At 41.0% G+C, this 25,249-nt stretch overlaps 1 protein-coding gene across 8 annotated transcripts in view; it reads right to left on the bottom strand.

The window, feature by feature from the left end:
• SYNE2 (spectrin repeat containing nuclear envelope protein 2) overlaps positions 1-25,249 on the bottom strand; it is a 198,665-nt gene that overhangs the window by 73,814 nt on the left and 99,602 nt on the right. For 6 of the 8 annotated variants that reach the window (XM_042798988.1, XM_042798991.1, XM_042798987.1 and 3 more), the window contains exons 59-71: positions 24,052-24,237; positions 22,471-22,593; positions 20,265-20,450; positions 16,241-16,366; positions 13,728-13,922; positions 13,068-13,142; positions 11,531-11,650; positions 10,659-10,766; positions 4,962-5,195; positions 2,951-3,121; positions 1,824-1,949; positions 816-928; positions 25-166 (exon numbers count right to left, since the gene is read on the bottom strand). In XM_042798988.1, the coding sequence (XP_042654922.1) occupies positions 25-166; positions 816-928; positions 1,824-1,949; positions 2,951-3,121; positions 4,962-5,195; positions 10,659-10,766; positions 11,531-11,650; positions 13,068-13,142; positions 13,728-13,922; positions 16,241-16,366; positions 20,265-20,450; positions 22,471-22,593; positions 24,052-24,237 (1,905 nt within the window). The remainder of the gene's footprint in view (positions 1-24; positions 167-815; positions 929-1,823; positions 1,950-2,950; positions 3,122-4,961; positions 5,196-10,658; positions 10,767-11,530; positions 11,651-13,067; positions 13,143-13,727; positions 13,923-16,240; positions 16,367-20,264; positions 20,451-22,470; positions 22,594-24,051; positions 24,238-25,249) is intronic. The other 2 variants (XM_042798989.1, XM_042798994.1) reach the window with 1 other exon arrangement.

Raw genomic sequence — 25,249 nt, 5'->3', positions numbered from 1 at the left:
GCGTTTTACTGAATTTAAACAGACCTGAGGTTCCACAAGCTGGCAAAGAGGAGATTTCATCTTTGATGACAGCTCTTGTTGTAAATATTGCCATTTATTACCCATTTGGTCCTTTGGGGATAAGGTGGGATCAGCCTGCTTGCTCTTTGGATCAGATTCTCCATTGCTGTATCGAGAAAACATTGTTAGAATGGCAAATACTGAAGCAGAATAAGCAAAATTAGATTTGTAAAACTTCTTGTAGAAGATTAGTTTCTGTCCCAAAACCAGCGTGAAAGCAAGTGCATGGATGATCTTTAATCCAAGCTCTGATACATTTTTTTGGGCTATTCCCTTCCCATTAAATGTGCTATGGGCCTGCTGGCAGCCTCCATCTCTGAAACAACAGTATGGGGAACATAGTCCTGTAGCAAGTCTTGGTTCCACGCTGAAAGGTGCACAATCCCAATGCCCCCTTTTCAAAGATGCTGCCTTTAAACCTGGCTGGGTATCTCAGTGCATTTGTAGAGCAAAGACTGTGAACAGAGAGACCCAACTTGCCTCCAGATGGGCCTGCTTTAGTTTATGGCAGGTGTCAGTCCTGCCAGATATCAAGACTGACTCTAAACACTGAAGTCAGCCCGGTATCAAGCAGGCTGTCACATAAATGACACCCCATTTCTTTAGACTGTTGATGGCAGAAATCTCCCCACTTTTGCAATTGTTCTTCTAAAGGCACACATCCCCGCACCAAACTGCAAAGCCACTGCAAAGTCTCATCAGGTTTAGACAGTTTTACATCACTGAATCTGGTAACTGATTTTGTTATTTTGTACCTTGATTCTAATTTCTGAGTCACGTTGTCCTCAAACTGTGGCTGCATTTTTTCTACGCACGACTCAATGAAGTCAATAAGGCTTTTCTGCTCAGCTGCTTTTACTTTTGGATCCTGTGCACAGAGAATAGTGTGAACAGTACACAGTGTGAACACTGTATTAATCTGAAACGATGATTGTGCTTTTCCAATCACATTTTACATGAATTCATTTATCAAAGAAAATAAGAATACATCTATCAGAATAAAATGCAGTAAACATGAGTTTATCAAACCATTTTCTGAAAATGTATATTTTTATGGAATATATTTCTGCCTGAGCTGAAGTTTTAAAAGCAAAAACCATCAGTCAGAAACAAATTATGCACATATGAAAATTTAAAGGCCATTGACAGACATCCTTATACAGAGAAAAAGTCAAGGGAAAATGGGAATTTGCTCAAATGTGAGGTTGAGTTCCATTAGTTAAAAAGAGAGTGTGGAGTGAAAAGTGAGCAATTTTAGAAGCTCAGGATGGATCATTCATTTTCTCTGCATTTTTTCTAATAGCATGAAAAGGGCGAAAGCTAATTTTGAGTTAGCAAATAAGAAATAGTTTACAGAGGACAGAACATCACAGGGGTTTTTTTGTTGTGTTAACAACCTTAAAGTCATTGTGAGTTAGCTCATGGGAAAACATTCACAAAACTTTAGCTTCAAATTCACCTTCAAAACAATGTCAATATATAGATTCAAATTTCATAATACATCAGTGCTTCAAGGATAAGAGATCAAAGGGATGGGTGATGCCATCTGAATCATTGTGATACAAGGCAAGTGTCAGGGTACTATCCAGCTTCATACTATTACTAGACTTTTGGACGTGGGATTTGTAGGGGTGGGGTGCCTGAAACCTGCCCTTGTCAGACTTGATCCCACAGTGGCAATTGCAGCAGGTAATAGATACAGCCGTCCCCACACCCACAGGGGATGTGGAGCAGGCGTGGCTCCTGGATGGCAGGAGAATTACCTGTGGGTGCTGGAAACCATTGTGCCAAATGAGCGGCCGTTCAGCCAGGGCACGCTGGGGTGTGCTGGAACCATTTGAGTGCAGAATCTCAAGGGGCTCTGGGTCGATCCTTTCCCTGTTGTGAATCTGTAAAGAGAAACCCGTTGTGGGAATGCTTCCGGACTTGACAAAAGGGCAGAACCCACAGGTGCAGTTTGGGGAACAGCAAAAGAGGAGCTGTCTCAGACTTACCATAGATATAAACTGCAGTGCAAGAAACACAGTTGCTACACTTGCAAAGGTTTATGTTCAGTTAAATTTACTGAATCTGCTGATAAAGTCCTCACATTTCTCTCCCTGACAGTTACAAGGCTTGTTTTGCTTTTCCCGTTAGCAGATTAATTGATACTAATCCTCCATTCTTATTGGTTGACCAAACTGTAGGGATGTGCAATTTATGCTTACAAATTTGCTCGTGCACCTGGATTTTCTATTTGTCTGTGCTCACAGAGATACTTCAACAGAAGCCTTTAGCAGCGCTAATTCTCTCCCAGGCCTTGCAGACCCTTTTAGTCTGTGCTCCTCCAGCACCAGGGAGACTGTGGCTGCTCTTACACAAACACATCAGGCAGGCTTCTCTGGCCCCTTGCACAACAGAGTGGGAATCAGCTCTGAAGCTGGGTGTTACTGTCTCACTCATTGGGAAACTCAGCAAAGGAGAGCTGGCAGAGTCACTGCACTTGCCATTTATGCATTCTTCAAAGAGAAAGTTACCGCTTAAAGGCCTCTCTGCTGTGATACTGTCACAGACAAAAATCATGACATTTTAAAGGCATTTAAAAAAACAAATGAAAACAAAAAAATTTTTTATCCTTTTCTGGTAGTCCTTGAAAAATCTTGAGCTCTGTCACTGAGCACTTAAAGCAGAAAAGGTGGTGTTCAGAGACATTGAAAATCCACTACTGGCTGCAAACTACAAATAATTATACAGCAGTGTAAAGTAGAATAATAGCAAGTCTGATGTTTCTGATTGACTTTTCTCCTTTCTTTGCTTCAAATGGTGGTCACCTCTAACTGTTCTTCTGCAACTACAGCATGTTAAAGCACCATGACTCTCTCTTGCTCTGCATAGCATTCATATGCTTTACCTGCTCTTCATCGTATTTATTATCTTGAAGCATCATCTGGACTGTTTCCAAATTGCATTTCACTTCCTTCAGCTTCAAGGAAAGAGCCTCTGTCTCTTGTTGGTAGTCTGTACTATCTCCACAATCTTCCAGTAAAGAAAGGACCTTTTGTTCAATCTCTGATAACATCACCTAGGAGGGACAAGAGTCAATTATTCATTCTTAGAAGTACAACTCTCCTTTCCTGGTAACTTTCTGAAGTCAATGCTCACACCTCCCCTGCCTGAAAAGAATAGGAACATACAGGCAAAAAGAGAAATAGCTGCAAACCCCCTAGATTTTCTCCAGTATAGTATCTTTTTATTCAGAACAACTAAATACACTTTATACAGAGTTAGTCTTAAAACTGTTTCAAACAACAGCCTCTGCAGGAAGTTATATTAACTCAGATATGGAGTAATAAAAGAGGAAAGCAGAAATTATAGACTCCATTTGGATGCAACCAGGAAGACAACACACCCCAATGGGGGAGAAGGAGGCAGTGCACAGACTGATCACATCATCCTTTGGGAGGAATGATGCTGAATTACCAAAACATGGTAATATTGCCGTGTGTCAGCCAGGCCACTGTAAACTGTTGGGTTCCAGTTTTTGATTCAAGCTGCTGTGAATCAAAGTGCATCTCTGCATTACTTTAAACTCATGTTTTGAAGGTGAGTATGAAGACACGTACCATGGCTCAACCGCAAAGCAATCAAGTGCAATAAATCAACTGCTTTACATCATACATACATATCTAGAGACTGTTTCTGCTTCATGTTATGTATATTTTTCTGTGTTGACCTTGACTAGGTTAGATAAATCTCCCCCCTCTCCCCAAGTTCACGTCTTAACATTGAGCTGACAAGAATTCAGCAGTGCTTACAGCTACCTGAAGCCTACTTGTTTTTACTGGTTGGAACTGCCCTGTTGAAGCCTATGCTGACATGAACCCTGAATGGGATCCAGACACTGCCAGCTACTTAAGTGCATTCAGAATCCCATAAAGTTCAGCACCTGAGCACTTGGCTGAATCACAGCCTGAACCCAGAGGCACTTCTTGGCATGGAAAAAAATTTAAAAAATCCAATCCAACAACAACAAAACAGCTGGAAATGTCTCCTAGAATTTTAAAATGGGGACATTTTGGTATTGGCTCTTTTATGGTGAGTGAAGTTTGTTGCTTTTGGTAGACTCAAGTGCTTGGAGCAAACTGGTACACCAGATTGGCACCGCAGGGAACTTCAAAGTGGCGTGCTTGCGTGTTTTCTTTTAATCTGAACACTAGAGAAAAAAGCTGCACACCAGGACTCCCACCCACCCCAGCGTCTCATGCCAGTCCTGTTTTTCTCCACCCGTTTTCACCAACAGGCACCACCCACTCCTTTCCTTCCGCTGCCATCAGGGCAAGAGGCTGCCCTAGCACTACAACAGTAGGTGCCCAAATATCACCACTGCTCACAGAGAGCAGGGGAGAAGCCCCTGTCTTTCTACTTGTATGCTGGCAGCATTTTGCAAAAGGTGCAAAAGAAGAATATACTAGCTTGGAATTTATCTTATACCAGTCTTTTAAATCACTCAAACAAAAATAGAACATGAAAATGTCAAAAGAAAAAAATATTCCTTGTTTTCTAGCTGATTTATCACGATTGAGATCAATGAAAAACTGCCTTTTAATAAAGGATTCAAACTATACTGAGCCATGGTTCTGAAAATAATCCAAAGAAAAACGAAGCTTTAAAAATACTCAAGAATTCTACGTAAATCCCCTGGATGCATAAAGATCCCAGCTCTAAAAATAGCTATTTTACCTAAGCCCTTGGAGAGCTGCACCTGAAACTGAAGCCAAGCGGTTACCTATTCTCTGCACAGTGTAATGAAGCCGACTAAGCAGGGAGAGGAGAAGCAGTAAGCATAGCTTTTCTACGGACATGCACCCCTAGGAAGGGCAACTTGTTTGGATGGCAGCAGCAAACTGACCGCTCGGTCTTACCTGGTAATCAGCAAGCTGCAGTTCCACCATCTGCTGCATTTGAGGGGTCTGGGGGTCTGACCTCAGGGACAGTTTAATTTTGTCTAGCCATTGTTCCAGCTCGGCAACCTGGGCCTGGCACATCTGGAGGATCGTTTCTGGCTCAGGCCTGCCGCCATCCACTGCTTCCTCAGAATCTCCTGCTTTCCCTCGAGAGCCCTGGGTGGTGTTGGGCACAGGAGGCTGCTTGTCGCTCTGAAGCAAAGCACATGAAAGAAACATGGTTATCTATCCGGTTTTTAATTTCTTTTCCCTTCCCTTACTAATGGGAAATGTTTAACTTTCACACTCACAGAGCTCCGAAACAACTCTGCCACCGTGTTTCCAGATTAAAAAAAATAAAAAAAGGAGAAAAAAAAAAAAAAGAAGGAGGAAAAAAGAGAAAGGGAAACTCAGCAGCCAGTTGATCCGGGATCTGGTGTAACAGGTTTCCAGGCAGCGATTTGCATTTGCACAGGTATACCTGAGCGTACAGGAAGTGGGATGACTCACCATTAACCAGTTCTCCCCTGAGGAGAGATGTTTCTCTGTGGGAGTTCGTTGCAAACGCAATGCAGTTTAAAGCTGCAAAGCAAGCTGTTGAGCAATGCTTACAAGCTACTTGTGTGTGTTTGGTTCCAACAGTCAAATATGTCTTATTCGGGCTCTAGGTCCCATGGAAAAAAATGGTGTATTTTTAAGTATGTCGTGTAATTCTTTCTTCTTAGTTGCCCTCCTTTAAGAAGCAATACTGCACACTTCCGTAATAAGGAGAAGTCCGAAGTTCTTGGAGATATCAGCAGTTGCTTAGAAGGCTGTACAGGTCTGTATATACCTCCATACATGCAAATACTAGTACTTAGTAAGTAAATCAAGCACACCACCACCAGAACAAAACTACTTGTATACTCCCACAGCTCTAGAGCATATATTCAGGCAATGGAGATAGTGTTAAAATGAGATTTGGCAGAAATACAGGGAGCAAAAATGCATTGTTTCAGCTATCAATGTCTTTCTTTAATCACTACCATTCTTTTTTGCCTCTGAGATAGTATGAGATAGTGCCTTTAAACATAGAAAGTAAATCAGAGTATACAGATCCCAGAACAGCCTAAACATGTCTATTGAGGTATATGTGACTGAAGAAAGAAAAAAGTATCAGTTTACTTCAACCTCCACCTGAAATTTCCAGCTCTAGTTCTAAGCTCATTTGTTTTAATTCATTCATTTAAATAACAAAACATGACACATCTATAATACTGTGCATGACACCCTTTCATCACACATGTATGTGTACATAAGCATTTAGTTTACACTTGTGCCATGCTCTTCCCCTCCCTAGCTAGACATTGTTACCGCAGTAAACTTTATCCCCTTCCTCTAGAGAAACAGAAACTCGGATATATAGTCAAATTAGTTGAATAAAACAAACCAGTCTCATCTTTGAAATCTGTACACATCATGCTTTTGTGTGCCAAGACTGAGACCATGGAGACACCATGGGGTACACAGTTACCATGGCTCAACTGACAAACAGCATGATAGAATGGTTACCTAGTTCCCCGGCAGTGATCAGGGACATCTTCATCTAGATCAGGTTGCTCAGAGCCCCCTCCAACCTGACCTTGAATGTTTCCAGGGATGAGGCATTTACCACCTCTCTGGGCAACCTGTTCTAGTGCCTTACCACCCTCTTAAAAAATTTCTTCCTTATATCTCGTCTAAATGTACCACCTTGTAGTTTAGAACCATTAACCCATGTCCTTTTGCAACAGTCCCTACTAAAAAGTCTGTCCCCATCTTTTTTATAAGCTCCCTTTAAGTACTGAAAGGCCGCAATAAGGTCTTCTCTCTTCTCTAGGATGAACAACCCCAACTCTCTCAGCCTGTCCTCGTAGGACAGTTGTTCCATCCCTCTGATCATTTTTGTGACCCTCATCTGGACCCACTCAAGCAGGTTCATGTCCTCCCTATACTGAGGACTCCAGAGCTGAATGCAGTACTCTAGATGAGGTCTCACCAGAGCAGAGTAGAGGGAAGGAATCCCCTCCCTTGACCTGCTGGCCACAATTCTCTTGATGCAGCCCAGGATACATTTGGCTTTCTGGGCTGTGAGTGCACACTGCCAGGTCATAGTCAGTTTTCAATACCCCCAAGTCCTTCTCCTCAAGGCTGCTCTCAATCCCTTCATTCCCCAGCCCCAACCCAGGTGCCAGATGTTGCACTTGGCCTTGTTGAACCTCATGAGGTTCACATGAGCACACTTCTCGAGCTTGTCCAGGTCACTTTGGAAGGCATCCCATCCCCCAGATGTGTTAACCATTCCACACAGCTTGGTGTCATCTGCAAACTTGCTGAGGGTGCAGTCAATCCCACTGTCTAGGTCATCGATGAAGATATTCAACAGTACTGGTCTCAGTACGGACACCTGAGGGACACCACTCATCATTGACCACTACCCTCTGGATGTGATCATCTAACCAATTCCTCATTCATCGAACAGTCCATCCATCAAGTCAGTATCTCTCCAATTTAAAGAGAAGGATGTTGTGGGGGGCCATGTCAAAGGCCTTACAGAAGTCCATATAGATGACATCTGTAGCTCTTCCCTTGTCCACTGATGTAGTCACTCCATCATAGAAGGCTACTAGGTTTGTCAGGCAAAACTTGCCTTTGGTGAAGCCGCAATTGCTGTGTTGAATCACCTCCCTGTTCTCCATGGGCCTTAGCACATCTTCTAGGAGGATCTGTTTCATGATCTTCCCAGGCACAGAGATAAGGTTGATAGGTCGGTTGTTCCCAGGGTCCTCCTTTCTACCTTTCTTAAAAATGAGTGCAATGTTTCCCTTTTTCCTTTCACCAGGGACTTCACCTGACTGCCATGACTTTTCAAGTATCATTGGCAACTACATCAGCCAATTCCCTCAGAACTCTGGGATGCATCTTGTCAGATCCCATAGACTTATATATGTTCAGGTTCCTCAGGTGGTCACAAACCTGATCTTCTCTTGCAGTGGGAGGGACTTTGCTCCCCCAGTCCCTGCCTTGAGGTCTATTAACTTGAGAGGTGTGGGAAGAGAGGTTGCCAGTGAAGACTGAGAGAAAAAAGTTGAGTACCTCAGCCTTCTCCTCATCCATTGTTACCAGTTTGGCAGTTGTGTTCATTGAAGTGTGTGGGGGTATACTTTCTTGGACCTTCCTTTTCTGGCTGATATGCTTGTAGAAGACTTTTTTATTATTCATTGTATCCCTTATCAAGTTCAACTCCAGCCACATCTTGGCCTTCCTGACCCCATCCCTACACAATCAGGCAGTGTCCCTATACTCCTCCCAGGATACTTGTCCCTGCTTCCACTGCCTGTGCATTTGCTTCTTGCCCTTCAGTTTGACCAGCAGACCTTGACTCATCCATGCTGGTCTTTTGCCTTCCCTTTCTGATTTCTTACACTTGGGGATTGAGAGTTCTTGTGTTCCATGGAAAGCATCCTTAAAGATCAGCCAACTCTGTTCTGCTCCCTTGTCCCCGAGGACAGTTTCCCAGGGGGTCCTATTGACTAACTCCTTGAACAGATAGAAGCTTACTTTCCTAAAATTCAGGGTCCTGACTTTACTCTTCACCTGGCCCATATCCCTCAGGACTGTGAACTCCACCAGTGCATGATCACTGCAGCCCAGGCTGTCTCCAATCCTGACATCATCGATTAGCTCACTTGTGTTGATGACCAACACGTCCAGTACTGCATCCCCTCTGGTAGGGCTGTCTATTACCTGGCTTGACAAGTTCTCCTCAATGCACTCCAGGAGTCTCCTGGATTGCCTACAGCTCACCATGCTACTTTTCCAGTAGATGTCCTTTACTAACCATTCCAAGGCCCTGAAGTCTCTTTTGATTGCCCTTTGACTACGTGTTGCGGCTTCATTGTCACCCACATAGAAGAGCAATAATGGGTCCAAGGGCCATAGCAGGCTAGGAAGTTTCCTAGTGATGTCCTTAACTCCGGCCCCAAGAAGCCAGCAGACTTCCCTAAGTGAAGGATCTGTCCAGCATCTTGGACCCTCTGTTCCCTGCAGAAGGGAGTCACCTACAACTATAACCCATCTTTTCTTCCTCATCCAGTATTTCAAATGTTTTCCTGGATCCTAAATTGTGTTTTAGGTTGCTATAACTCAATTTGGATGCAGCTACATTTTCATGGGAGAGACAACATGCCAGGGGGGAGGAAATGATATAATTTAGCAATCACTAAGATGGTAGGAATTATTTAATTTTAGCATGCAGTTAAGCTCTAAATGGAGAACATAAATATAATGAATTTAATAAATCTCTACACATACACACATCTTTAGGGAAAACAAATAGATTTACCATTTATAAAAATAAATGTCTTCCTGTCTCCAAATAGTAATTGATCTTGTAAATAAATCATTTAAAAAAAAAAAAAAATCACATGCTATAGGTAGTTGTGCAGCATATGGAAATGCCACAGTGTAACAAAACACTGAAGTGGAAAAGATGTTGGAAGCAAAAACCTCTCTGGTATGGTTTGAGGAAGGAAGAACTCCTCTAAGAAACCTGTCTCCTGGAGCTGAGGACCCTGGCTCACAGTCTGACAGGACTCCACAGACCTGCCGTGTCTGACTCAAGAAACTGCTTTGCTGAACTGTTGCATTGCTGGGTCTGACAGGCTGTGGGTGCCGCTGAAGGCAAGACGCTGACCAAACACAGCGGTGGCACACAGAGGGGCCAAGCTGGCATGTGTTGTCTTGTAAGGCTCTGGGAAACCCAAAAACATTCAGCTGGAGGTTAAGTCTATTGGATACAGGTGTCTAAATTCCTATTATCCTGAATGGAGATTTACTCAGTGCAGTCAGGGGTTCAGGTCAGCCTAGCACACACAAGCAGTGCGAGCTCAGCTGAACCGCTCGCTGCGCTTGGGTACTGCAGCGACCACATCTGCTGTGGCTGCCAAGGCAGCTGAGATGGGTCCTGCAAATGCAGAGACCGACAGCATCACAGTGTAGCAGAGAGAAAAAACACAGAGGTCCTGCATACAGTTATGTCATATGGAAGAAGTCAGGGGTAGTGGGAGACGAAGTGACCTGGGGGCCTGTTCCTGCCCCAGACAATGATGGGTTCTGTCTTCTTCCACGTTCTAAACCCAGGAAGAGTGGGGGCTGCTCTGCTACCAGTCTGCTGCTCCTGGCCTTCCTGGAGCGCTCATGTCTGTCTCCATACACGCTTTTGCATATAACCTATAGGCTGCTGCCCACACCTCCCTTAGCCTGTACACACCTTCTACAAAGCAGTAACATATAGGACTGTCAATCTTAATTTCTCCTTTAACTGCTGCTTAAAAATCCCATCGTTAATGTACATTTACATCACTGGAACCTCTCCATTCATGCCGGTATGAATGCCAGCCTCTTACTTCCTGAAAATACTCTATTTTGTTCCCTAGTAAACTACATTTTCGAGGAGCAAATCAAAATATATTTATCATCCAAAGCAGCAATATGAAGAGGCCCACAAAGGGCTGTAGATATCCTGCCATATCATAAACACTGCAACAAACTCCACCAGCATAACCATAACAAAACAGGACCACTGCCCACTAGGTAGATTATACAAGGAGCTCAGAAGGTCACCTTGTTCAGCTTACTTCAGGCCTTCAAACTCACCATAGCCTGACTGCCATCACCTGTGCCAGGGCCTTCAGTGCTCTGCAAAGTTTGCATAGATGTTTCCTCACCATGTTTACTGTGTGATTCCATTATCTCATCAGCATCCTGGAGAGAGAGAGGCAACAGTGTAAGTACTTATCACTAATAGTGTAGATGTGTAGTAGTGTAGATGTGGCACTTAGGGACATGGTTTAGTGGTGGACTTGGCAGAGTTATGTTTACGATTGGACTTGATGATCTTAAAGGTCTTTTCCAACCTAAATGATTCTATGATTATTGCCTTGTTGTGTTAAAGAAGCCTCAAAGGGCATTAGCCACTCAACCTAGAGTGGTCCTGGCCCAAGAGTATTCACAGAAAGAAGTTCTCTTATGACTCTAACATCAATATACAGAAACAAATAATTACATCATTATTGAGACACCATGAGGAACAGAGCAGAATGCTACCAAAATTGTAGCCAACTGAGTGTCTTAGATGTTGATCTCACGTAGAAGAGGAGAACCTCTTCCACAAATCATCCCAACAAAATGCACATTTTACAGTAAAACAACTTGATGTTACCAAATGTGCATTGCTATCTTTGGGGTTTTTATCAAGCTAGAAGAAATTAATATAGAATCATAGAATCATTTAGGTTGGAAAAGACCATTAAAGTAATTGAGTCCAACCAATATGTGCAACAGGAAAGGAAATTTTAAATGGCAAGATTTAGAGTGATATGGAAGATGGAGGATCTGAATAAGACCATCATGTCCTGCATTTCTACAGTTCTCTTGCTTTGCAGACCTCAGCAATGCCTGGGACTTGTGCAGATCTTTTCCACACAGATGAATTCCCATCCCCATGGAGATAAATCTGAGTGCATCACCTGAACAATGCCATCTGACAAGGTACCAGAAGACCAGGAAGTTGCGCTATCCTCCTTGTGCCTTTCATCATCTATTTCTGAAGGCCAAAAGCTTGCATCTTTCTCTGTGGCTGTACATCCCTTTGAAAGCAGTAACAGCTCAGCATTAGCTTGTGAACAGGAAGCTCAGATATTGCTTCAGGCAAGGTATACTACTGCAAACCTTTAGTAACACTTTGCTGTATTTCTGCCTTGTTTATCTATCTTTATTGTGTTTCTGAAATCTCAGCACTTCTCTTGCTCTATAGTTCTGCTCCGAGATGAATGGCAGCCAGATGATACTGATAGTTTTCTCTAGAGAGCTCAGAGTATCCTTATTTTTTTTCACAGTATTCAAAAAAATAAAAAAAATAATAAATAAAAAAAAAAAAAAAACACAAAAAGAAACACTCTTTCTCCTGTCCTGTCCTCTAAAGTCCTGTATGTAAAGAAAACTGCACCAGTGAAGGTGTAGAATCAGAAACCTTGAACGTGAAGTGCTTGGGTCAGAGTAGTAAGACAGCATCTCTATCCAAGCTGTTCAGACTTTTTCACACTGTCTAGCCGTGGAGCTTCATCTTTGCCTAGCCTAAAGTAACCCCTCCAATACTCTGTAACCTTTTTGCCACATTTCCTTTTGATTCTTGTGGCAAAGATGTAGCAAAAAGGCTAATTAATGTCCATAGTGAGGACTTCAGAGAAATGGAGATTCTTCAAAACTTTATTGAGGCCACAGTCCCTCCCAGGAGATGCAGATGAGAGTAGCTGGTCGCTAACAATCTAGGAAATCTGGGAACTGCTGTGCAAATGGGTAGCCAGGCTACAAGCTCGCCAGCACTTCTGTATGTTCTTGATTTCATTTGAGTACATCTCATTTAGTCCCTAGGGTGCAGGAAAGTGTTCAGAAAGCTTCATGGATTTCTTTTTTTTTTTTTTTTTTTCTTTTTCCAAAAGCTATTAACTTTACTATGAAACTTTACTTCCAGCTTTGCTCCTCTGCAGATCCCCTGGGCATTCAGACTCTCCAGATTCAAATCAACCTGTTGAGCAGTGTCTCCAAGCTTCTCCCATTCTCTATGAAATCTCTCCTATATTAACTTCATTCCCAATAGTCTGATCATGCCCCTTTTTTTTTTTTTTAAGCTCAAACATACAAATAATTTTTGTTGTTTCTTTTAAATTTTAGCACTTCAAAGGCTGTCTAATTCTGTCTGAACCCCACTCCCACATATAAACATTGGTATTTAGATCCCTAACACTTGCATAAAGGAGATATTACTATATAAACAATCCCACCAACAGCAGGATCAGACATCACAGAAAGAGGTGCTGTGTAATACTGGTATTGTAATATTGGCAGGCTGCCTCAAGTGCGATTTCTTAGTATCCTGGAGTGATAACAGGTATTTCAATTTGTTCTGAAGTATTTTGGATTTGCACATTTTTCATAATTTGTTCTGTACCAAAATTTTGTATTTTCCATATACAGCTGTATATATAAGATATACACTGAACTCACCTTGCTGTGGAAAGAACAGTCTTCTGATTCTTCATCTAAGGAAGGTAGAAGAGACACCATTCCTCTTTTTTTCGACTACAAAAATACACACAAAGAGACAGCCCAATTATTCATGACAAGAACAGTAAAAGCCTCTTCTCTTCTGCCTGTAAACCAAAAGAAAGTTACCACTTGGGGTCCACTTTTGGAGGAGCACTGAACATCTGCCAACCTACATTAAAGTAATTGAAAGCTGCATGTACTAAGTACCTCTGAAAATTGGGACTTCATGCTGTAATGTTGAAACATTACAGCTATAATTGGGACAAACTGCATTTTGCTCCATGAAAAAAAATTACCGAAAATCCCAGAACAACTGATTATCAACAAAACTACACATCGGGCATTTTGCTGTTGATTGCTTGATGCAAACATCATGCTGGGTCTGCTCATGCTAAGAGACAACCAGAGGCATGCTTCTCTCCTGCCTTCTCCTAGACATGCATCATACTCAGTCCTTCTAGGACCATCGGGAAGCACAAAGGGGAGGAGAAGTGGTATTGATTCACAGCTGCAGGGGTGCTCCTCTCTCACATGCCACTCCTCCTGGAGGAAGAAGGGTTATTTACCTTCCCTCTTCAGCTCTTGGGTAAAGTGATCACAACGTGGTTCTCCACTTACCTGCTGACCAGAAACATCAGTCCCAATCAAATCACTTTGTGTTAATACAGAGGCTGTGGGTTCATCTCCTGATTCAGGCACTTCTTGCTGTAAGCGCTGGTGAAGCTCAGACATTGAATTTTTCATCCCGGTAAGGATATCTTCCTTTCTTTGGCACAGCTTTATGATTTCTTCTTTTACAGCTTCCATTTCTCCCTAAGGAGCAACAACAGCTGTAAGCATCCATTTTTCTTACTTAACCAAACAGTAATGTAACAGATGATACCAGTGATGCATCTTACTGGCACTCGAGCTATTTCCCCTTTTTCCTTTCTTAGCGCATTGGGACAGTTCCCCATTGTCACTGCAGGAGATGTTCAGATACATGCAAAACAGCAGCAACAGATTCAGCTCAGGACAGCACTTGCTGCCTGTAATGCAGAAGTTTCTAGTCTGGAAGGAAATGTGAAAGGCTGGGTAATTAATTCTAACTAGGTGCTGCGTAGCCATGGGATATGAGTTTCCTTCAGGACAGAGGGAATGCAGCTAGGCTACATTACTCCATGTGTCAGAGCAGGTGATGTTACTTCCAACTACATTCTCTGGAAACCTGACACAAAATAGCCTTGATGAGGGCAAAGACAGCAATAAGGGTAGCTCAAGGCTGAGCCTTCTTTGCAGAAGTTGGCCTAAATGAAGAAACACAAACCATTTGGTGGGTTTTAGTGACAAAACTATCCCATGTCTCTGTGATTTTGGGAACAACGGTCACCAACAAAGCGCAAGGAGAGTATTTAATGTTCTGCAGGGATTTAAACAATAATGCAAGTAACTTTGCACTAGCAAAGGGGGAAATAAATCTGTCTTGGTCTTCTCCCTGGCCATGACGATTGCTCTAGCTTAGAGCTTTCTGACAGGGCCTTTTCTTACCACCCAGTCTCCAGGTGAGCAAAGAAAGCACAACAAGTAACAGAGTAAAACAGGGCAAGGAATAAAATGCCCTGCTCCCTTCATTGCTGAAAGTGCTAAAGTTCTTTGAAGTATTGTTGCTTGCTCAGAAAACTGAAAGGTGGCTAAATATCCCATTTGCACACTGGGCTCAGCCCATCAGAGCAAGCTTTGATGTTAGGCTTGAAATAATTCCATACCATGCTCTATCATGGTGTGAATAATGCTGTGCAAGTAATAATCCTTGACAGATGAAAGCAGTAAGACTGCTGGTTTTGTCTCAACTACAGCTTCTTCTGTTAATAACACCAGTGTGGCTGCATGACAGGGAAGGTGGAGGCAGGAACCCCCGCAAATTTTCAAAGCACATGGGAACTCTGCTCAGACAAGGATGTTTTTTCCTTTTGTACAGTCAAAAACACAAGGTAAAAATCTTCAAAGGGTAGAGGAAAGAAAAAGCAATTGGAATAACAGCCATCCATGATAATTTGGCATATTTTTATAAATGTCCATTAAGAAGAGTATTTCTATTTGTTTAATTGCAGGAGGAGACTTTACAGCACACATTTAACAGTTTGCTTTGCAAATTTAACCAGTCAAAAACCTCCTTAGAAACCAAATATTTATTAACATCACATCTTCATCTGAAGCCCCTCAATAAGATGGGCAATTCCATTTTCCGCTTCTCTTTATGAAACGTTGCAGTTGTGAAGCAGGCTTTCTTCTAAAACAAGAGCTATTAAACAGAAAGTCCTACATTCAAAGACAAAAACAAGTAACAATCAGGAAATGAGTCATGCTTAGTACTAGCATCAAGCCTCCAACATCCAACATAGCAGAGCAGCTATGTACTTAGAAGCCTACTGAGTGATTATAGTTATTAAGCGAGTACAATGTATGTGTATTAACTTTATTGTGACTGACTGCAAAAAGCTGAGCATTTTAGAGGCAGTTTATAAATAGTTATTACACTTAATTAGTCATTTCCTGACTCCTGCAGTGCTGTCCTTAAAACACATCTTTTTTTGCATTAAATAATCAATTAATCCATTATAGAAAGCAGCTGACTGCAGGGAGAAAAGCAACACATGTTTATTAGTTGATGAAAACACAGTATGGCAGTGAAGGCGAGGAAAGGAGTCTAGAGAATCTAACCCAAACTAGCATCACCAGAAGTACCATTGCACGGTCAGTGATCAAAAATGGACTTGTTCTCTCCTTGTGCACTATGCCAAGCTGCTACTTCAGCAACATTAGCAGGATACTGCACATAGGCAAGCTATCAGTGCTGCATATTGTTTCACCAAAACAGCTATCAGCTGTCAGGAAGACTTGGAAGTTGATACAGGTACAAATGACACGGTGAAATCAATAAGGAGTATATTATGAAAGATATACCCAACTTGCAAACTAATATTAATCATAATATCTCTCAGTGTATGTCAACTTACATATGCATGGTCACACTATGGCATTCAATTGCCTGCTGGACTGTGGTGGGGAGGGGAAGCACACTGCTCTGCATCATCATGAATAGTGGTGTCAGGACTTGTAACAGACATGAGAGAAAAAACAATGAAACGCACCTCTGGACAATGAGTCTTCTGAGCCAGTGCCTGATCTTCATGTGATATTTCAACCAAGTGGTTCCTTAACAGTTGTTTCAACTTTTCAATTTCTTGCTCACATTCTTCTGTTTTCTTTACAGCTTCCTGTGAAATAGTAATCCTCATAAATAATTTTGAATTAAGTACTACAGAAACAAACTAGTCAGTAGTGAAACAAACTTGAACTGAAGAGTACCAACGTCTCCTTTACATCTGTACTTACATGTAAAAGAAACTCTGTTTGTTCTGCTAACTTTGCCCAACCCTATCCTCACTAAGTTTGTTATTCAGTTGCGAAAGACAAACAAACTGCTCTATCTGTAAGTCGAAGTATGGTGGGGTATTCTGCCTAGGAGAACTTCTTTATTTACTCCAGAGTAGAGCTATGAATTTGGCTATAAAATACAAATGGAGCATATTTAATCACATTCACTACAATTTAGAACAGGTTGATAGAAAAAAAAAAAAAGAGAAATTACAGGGTTTCATATCAAGTTAGAAAGCCTACCTGGTTTTTATTGGTGCTCAGGTCTGTACTGCCAGCTAGTCCTGCACTGACCAAACATGAACTGTGCTGTACACCAGGCAGCGCAGAGGCTAAGCTAACCGCAGTATCTGACAATTTGAATACTTCCTATAAAAATGGTAAATATTTCCACTTTGTGTGAACTTCCTCTTCTTGCATGGCTTATAGGAAAACATATTATATGTTATAAACAGCCAAATTCATTTTTACTCGTTTGACAGTGAGACGGCAAAATCTCATCCAACCCCCATGCTTTACTGTTGATGCAGAAATTGGCACCACCCCCCCCCCACGATTGTCAGCCACAGCTTGTCACAATGTCTCACATAATTAAGAAATTATTACATCTACAAATCAGAATATTTTGTAAAAACATTTAATTTGAAGAACATTTGGTGTTTCTGTGTTTTCCAACCTGAGGATTGAGAATCAAAGAATATCTAAGGATTATTCCTCAGGTGTCTGCAAAAGGTAATGAAGAAAATGCAGCCTGTTGTCAACAGGCTTGAACAACTTTGCTGACAGCAGCACCTGAGCAGCCTAACAGGTTGGAAAATGTCTCCACGAAACGTGCACAGACTCTGCCTTTCAGAGCAGAGTCTCTCCTGCTATGAAGAGTGACAGTGCTGTTTCTTCAGTCACTTCTTCACAGTAGCACTCCCTCTCAATAAAATGCAAACTAATAAGGTTCTAATTTTTTTTTAATTAATTACAGGTTTTAAAAGGAAGGAGAAACTATTTTCCCCACTTGAAATAAAAAAAGCCAAATTGAAGAGGAAGATATTTAATTGTGGCCTATAATCTTAATGCCATAGCTAGAATCATAGGAGAAGTAGAATAGGTCTCCTCCTGCTCAGTTTTAATGAGAAAATAAAAGTCCTTCTGAAAGAGAGATTCTCTTACCCATACCTTCACTTCCACATGAGTAGGACTGTTCAGTAACAGGTAAAATGCATACTACCTCCAATTTCCTTGACTAACTAAAGAAGATGATTAATTTGTATACAGACTCCAATTCCTTCTGTCACAGGTCAATATGTGAATATAGCAACTTGCCTGAAGATAACTCATCTGTTCCCTGCCTTCCACTGAGGGGCAAAAATTCTTATTTTATCCTTTTCTTAATGTAACATAAATTATGCCATATATGTGGGACTGAATCTCTTCCTAGAAATGTTGTCTCTCTTTTGAGTTATTTCCTGCTTAACATCTGCTCTTCACTTTTCATATTGTGGTAATATTAGAAGATCTACCCATGGAAAAGTCCCACCTGCCCATAGTGTACGTGCAGGCAGTCGTATTTCTTATGGAAGAGCTTACTAAAAATGAGCACACTAAATCATCAAATATGCAAATACTGCCATTCTCTTGCACATAAAACCAGAAGCAGCAGCTGTGGATTCCAGCTCCTCTTCCTGATGACTTTATTTAGGTAGTGATAGGAGTGGTACTTGACAGGCCATAGTAAAAAGCAGAAGGCGTCATTCAACATAGACTTAAGTCACCTAAAATCCTGCCGCGAAGCATTTACATTACCTATTACCTGTTTTGTTTCTATCATACTTTTTCAGGTATTACACTGCAATTTAATTATATAAAAGTTACTAGTGCAATATCCTATTGCATCACAGATAGCAAGATATGGGCAAACACATCCAAACACTGAAATTCCAAAACTAATTCTCAGTTAAAAAATAACTATATATATATTTGTACAGGAAGCTTGCCTCCCATTTGCTTTCCGCTCTATCAGGATACTTACTACCATTTTAATGCAGCACTCAAAGTGCCATCCTTTAATAGCTCGATCCTTTGTTATGTCTTAGCTGGTACTAGACTTGTATTGTAGTACTGCTGCTTTCAACCCATTCAACTGGACTGGAAAATCTTTTTTGCACAGTTTGATACTCTAGCTGCCAAGAATTACAATTTTTCCAAACTATTTTCTCACAAAGAAATTTCACTCAGCTACAGATTGTTGGGTGCTTATAAGATAAAGGCAAATGCTGAGTAAAAAAGGTTACAGCTGTTTCAAAAAGGAAAAAAATCTAAACCTTGACCTAATGCTCCACATAAGTCTCATGATAACACTTCATAATTGTAAAGCACTCTGTTTCTGACAAGTTTTAAAGTGTTTTGAAAATTCTCGAGTATTTAATCTGGTAACTCTGAAAAAGGTATGTTTTACCACATCCACTTCTCAGACATAAGACATTGTACAGACTGAAAAAAAAAATATAGTAGGGATCATATGGATTTCACTTAGTCATTATTTTTTTCTGAACTCCAAGCATGCACTAGCCGTGCAGCATGTTTGAGTTTTTCTCTTGGTGTGGTGCTCTTAATTTCACAAACTGAAAATCAAAGATGGAGATTAACCTTTTAGCTTTGACTTGTGTCTGCCTGGCCTCTGAAATGCTCAGTAAGAAGTTACACGTTCTAAAGCACTCTGCTTTACTCTGATTTGGTTTTCCAAACCTATTAACAAAGATATTGTATCATTTTTCTAGGTGCTGCTATCATCCTGAGGAGAAATGAATGGGTTACATGAGAATTTACAAACCTCTGCTGATGTCAGAACATGAATAACCAAACTCCAGATTGCCTTCAAGTATACCTACCCTGGGCAATGGAGCATGACACAGATATCCCTGAATTGAAACCTTCCTGAGCTGGTACAACCACATTGCTCAGTGAAGTGCTGCAGAGATATTTCTTCAAGGTTTGGAGCCAGCATAGCTGTTTCATAACTCATACTGCCTATGAGTTAACCCTTACTGACCTTGCCAGCACTGCTCTTTCCTACAGCCGTGTGGCACACCAATGCTGTTATCTCACTTCTGTCTCCAAATCTGGTCTGGCCAACAGAATCTCCAAGCGCCCTGTCACATGTTCACTTATGCAAAGACATCCTTCCATGGGACCTTCTTAGAGCAGGAGCTGTCCTGCCTCAAAACAGTGAATTAACCAAGCGACAGCGGTAGAAAATTGTCACTTTTCTGGCTCACTGATTTGGGAAGATCATTTTTAGTAAAAGTCTTTCTGCTATTAATTGTCAGCAGTTTATATCTAATGGCCGTCAACAAAGAACTTCCATATTCTAGATAAGTTTAAGGACCTGAACATTGCAGATGTGAGCACCTGCATATAACGCTGGACTTCAAACACCGGTTGTGCAAACCTAGGTCATAAGACACTTATGCCTTCATTTCTTCTACAACGTGCTAAAACACATCGTGTCAGTTGTGACTAAATTAGAAGACTGAAATTAATTTCAAGACTATCCACTGTGTCTTGATGTAGTATCAAATTACAGAGGAAAAAAGCAGAACAAAAAATTCCCCAAAACATTACATGGAAGACACAGTAAGTATACTGTATGCCTGTAAAAACAACATTGTCTAGTGATCAAAATTATTATAAAATAAAAGTGGTTTAGGTAACAGTAAAAAAAAAAAAAAAAAAAAAATCAAATACCTCTAGTAGGTCATTTTGTTCCTTAGTAATTTTTTCTAATTTCTTCAATTCTCTCAAGAATTCTCTTGCTCTTTGGAAGACTGAGAAAGGTTGCATTTTCACCCCTGGTAGCTGAAGAGTTTCTTCATAGGACTGTATGTGAACTATGGTCTTCTGCATGGGACCAACATGGTCAAGTATAACCTGCTAGGATATAGGATAGATGATGAATGTGATACTGAGTTGGAAAAATCAACACCTAAAATTTATACTACTGTCATGATGTGCAAAAGTTCTCTTTTGTGAGTTTCCCATTTAATAAGGAAAAATATTTCAGTCTTGGAATAAATCCATTAAAATCCATAGTGAGGTTGTCTAAAGCTAGAGGAAACTATAATTTACATTTACAATTCTTTTTCTGCATATACATGCATAAAATTTGCATGGTGACAAAAAAGGGTCACATTCAGATTGGTTATTATTTTACTAAGTGCATCATTTCAAAGTAGCATATCTTTGACAGTTAAAAGTTAAAAAACTGGTGTAAACCCTTTAATGTCACTCTAGCCAATCCTGGTTATTCTTTTTTGTGCTGTAAACCAGCCATGAAAAGTCCTGTGTTAAAACTAGCCATTTGCTGATGGTTCTATGAACAGTCTTATCAACATAGTTGACATGATGAAGGGGGATGGAAGCCAGAAGAAACCTCTGGAGATGGCTTTCCTGTGAAAGACAGCACTTTATATCACAATACAGCAAGCGGATGCACAGTTTACAATCATCTTTATCAATTCTGGATGAACAGAACTATGCAGTATCATACCACAATACATGTATTATGGAAGACTCAGTGATCAACTTAGGAAAGACAGAATGTCAATATCAGCTCACAACTTCTTAGTTCTCTTAAAGAAATTAAATCTTATGGAGACCTCATTCAGCTGGGAACTTCAGAAGAAAAAACCACAAAACAAAACAAAACCCAAACCAGCTCTGGACCTTTTAATTACTGATATTTTTGTTAAATTCCCTCTCAAGATTTCATTGTAAAAGGCCCCAGTTGGACTAGAGATGCTTATTCTCTCATTCATAAGCAGCCTGCATAAGGAGTTTTTTGCTATTAGCGTACTATCCAGACAGCAATTTAAAGTAAGGGAGTAGGTGAACATAATTTTCCAGAAGAAATATTACTTTAGTTTTTCCATATAATGTAGCCATTACAAAATTGTTCTCTGGATAACAAAGCTATGAGAGGTATGATGAGATTTTTATCCCTCCCCTGAAACTGAACCCATGTTTTTTGCATTTCAGCCAGCTAACAATGTGAACCGCATGTGGTATAAAAGAAAAGATACAATAATTCTTTGCTTTACTTCACTCAAGCAGATGAAGGAAAACCATCTGGCCAAGGTATCTTTGCAGTAAAGTCCCTGCATGATGAAATGGCTTTATGGTAAGTCACTCCAGCCTATGTTTCCAGAAACATGTGCTAAATTTTGCCTCCATTTTTGGAAAAATAGGGCCTGATTTTCAGACTTTCAGATTACTTGCTGTTCAATGCTAAGTGGAGTAATGTGCAGGAAGTGTCTCTGAAAATCAGAACATAAACTTTCCAAAACTGGAGGCACTCAGATATGGCAGGTATGTCTGACAACACGTAAGTTACATACTTGAGTCCTCTACGGGCATGTTCTCAATAGTGCTTTAATTTCGAATGTTTCAGTTCAGACAAGAACCGTGCTTCTGGAAGAAATCTCCCAACAGTCTCATCTTAAGGTTTACATTGTGCAGTTGTCTTGGAGCATAAAAACTGGACTCCTTTCAAAGGAAACTAAAGCAAAAGATACTCTCCAGAAGAGCCTCTGAAGAAACCCAGCCACTAATGGATGTCCATTCTACAGAACCACTCCAAAGCAAGCCCCCTAGACACATACAACACAGACATCAGGTTCTCTGCACCAACTGTTTTGCTCTACCAAAGTGCTCCTCCTGGATTGCACTACTTGCTACTTTAGAAAGTAGCCAAAAATCATGGCTGAAATAATATTTTCAATCTTTGATCTGAGAGTTAGAATTTGTGTGATACTAACATTTCCAAGTCATACACTAAAACTTGTTCATGGCAGTCTGCAGTCACAAAACAGCCTTATGCTTGTGAAAGCATATTTATACTGATTTATGCATAAATACATAGGGAAAAAAAAACTATATATGAGTTTTCACAGACCTGTCCATGTTTAAGTTGGTCTTTGGGAGAAAATTCTAACAGATCCTCTGATGATAGGATTGTCTTCATTTTAGCAATATCCTTCTCAAACACTTTCACATGAGATTCAATGGCATCCAATTCCTAGATTTGGGCAACAAAGAGAATATTTGTAGATAGTACAGTTTAGAAACTCCCTCGAAAAACCAAAGCCAGCTTGCATTTCTGCCTTTTACTTAAATTTAAAAAGAAACACCTGAAAAACAAGTGCAGCATATGCAGGTCATGCTAATGGATGCTGCTAATCAAAAGGCTAGCTATTATAAATTATGTATTGTCATAACTTCTGAAGGTCACCTGGTCTGTTTTAAACCCTGAGTACAGAACTGGAAAGTCACAGTATAAATTGCCAGTATTGAGAAGACACTTTTCCAGTGGTGATATTTATCAGCATATGAAACTGATCTAATTACACTGTTGGAGCTTCCTTTATGAAGAGCCTTGTCAGATAGAAAATGGATCCACATACAGCACAGCTGCTTGTGAACTCTCATAGAGACAGAGTCACAGAAGAAATGAGCTTGGAAGAGATCTCAGGAGGTCTCTGGTGCCCCTCAGAGCAGGTCATTTGGGGCCTGATCCTGTTGAGATTTGAGTATCTCCTGGGATAGGGATTTCACCTCAACTGTGGGCCCCATATCTAATGTTTGACCAATCTCACCACAAAAAAATATCCTTCCTTATATGTAGATGGAATTTCCTATGTTATAATTTGAGTTTGTCTCTGCTCATCTTTTCTCTGCACATCCCATGAAGAGTCTGGCTCTATCTTGCCTATAGTCTCCCATTATGTAGCAGCAGGCAGCTGTAATATTGCTCTAGCCCAGAGCTGTCTCTTCTCCAGGCTGAACTGACCCAGCCCGCCCAGTCTTTCCTCCTATGTCCTGTGTTACAGCCCCTCAGTCACCTTGATGGCCCTTCCCGGACTTGCTCCTCTATGTCTTTCTTACACTGGGGAATCTAAAACTGGGCACAGCACCCAAATGTGACCTCACAAGTGCCAAAAAGAAGGATTGCTCCCATGGACTTCCTGGCTACACTCTTGCTCAGGCAGCCCACAATACTCTTAGCCTTCTTGCTGGAAGACCATGCTGCTGTGTCATGGTCAACTTGTCCACCGGGACTATCAGCCCTTTTGGCAAAGCTGCTTTCCAGCTGGTTGGCCCCCAGCCCATAATGGTATTTGGACACGTTCCCTCCTGGGTGCAGGATGTGGCATCTGCCTCTATTGCATTTCATGAGGCTTCTCTCAGCACATTTCTCCAGCCTGTCCAGGTGCTTCTGAATAGGAGCCCTACCCTCCACCAAGATAAGCCCTGCATTTCTCTTCCTAAACAAGGAGTTTCATCAATACTTTTCAACTTTACAGCTTAATTAGACACCAAATACCTTCTGATGGTTTCTTTCCAAACAACTAATTTACTCACTTGGCACACCCACTAAAAACCAGCACACCTTTTTTCTATGCACACAATATAAGCCATATTCCATAACATATGGTGAAGTTCTGATAAAAGGCACTTAGAGATCACTCAAACTTACATCTGCCACATGCTGGATCTGTGGAAGAATCTCTGCTATCTCATGCTGTAAAGTTCCTACTTGATTATCTATTTCATTTAGCTGTTGAATGACACTGTCTGTTTCAAAGACTGGTGTTAGTTCCTCCAGCTCCAAGTAAACACTGTGTAGAAGATTTTGCTTTTGCTCTGAGTCTTCCAAAGCCATCTGGAGACAAAATAAGAGCTTAGTTTGATCCATCAATGGTTAACATGAAAGCTTCACAGAGGTTAGGACCAGAAGGAATCTGTTTTAATTTCCTGCATATCATTGACCATTGCATATATTCCCAAAAGCTTAGTACAGACTAAAACACTTCACTCCTAAGGGAACTGAACTGCTGCATCTTGCTGGCAGAAAACTGAGAGACTGACACCATGATTATAAGGGAATCAGTTAGATAAAATAAGTCTACATGAGCATGACAAAAGGAATGAAAAGGAAGCTTTCAAATTCAGAGAGAGGTCCCATCCCCACAGAAGAAGAGTATGAGATTCTGGAGAAGATTCCTCTCCAGCTCCTGTGCCATGATCAGGCTGATCCCAAGTACATGAACAAGACATGTCAACCAGACACCTGAAAAGGGTTTTCTGCACAGCAGTCTGCAGACAGCAGATGTAACAAAAAGCTCCAGAAAGTATCTGGCCAGTTGTGCATGATGGGAAGATTCTTCCCACCTCCTGCAGCTAACTGGATGAGCTTTAGGATTAAATACAGCTCATGTCACCATGAAGAACAGTGAGGGTTGCAAGAAATGCTTGTGATCCACTTGTCTCTGTGGTGTCTGAAGGAAATGACTGAATGCATGTCTCAACTCTAATGCAAGACGTGGGTGCATTTCCAAATCTACTAGTTTCCTGTCCCAGAACATATAAAACACCCCAAATGACAAACACAGGAGACAATAAGCTTTTGTTTCAAAAATATTCACAGATTTTGGAAATCACAATCTTCCCATTGCATTTACATGCTCTGTAACATAACAGTACAGAACAGTCAGCCACTTTTTGTATGTAATTTTTACTAGTTTGAATACAAAAATCTATCTTCAGAGCACCAACTTTCTTGGCCTAAGCCAAGGAGTAGACATATAGAAAACTTGAATTTCAAATATGAAATTGCCAAAAACCCTCTTGGCACTTGCCTGGCCTTGATCTTCCCTGTAACATTACAAACATTT

Source organism: Tyto alba, unplaced genomic scaffold (assembly GCF_018691265.1).
Source record: "Tyto alba isolate M040663 unplaced genomic scaffold, T.alba_DEE_v4.0 Super-Scaffold_29, whole genome shotgun sequence".
NCBI classification, from domain to species: Eukaryota; Metazoa; Chordata; class Aves; order Strigiformes; family Tytonidae; genus Tyto; species Tyto alba.
This window is presented reverse-complemented; position numbering and strand designations above follow the sequence as displayed.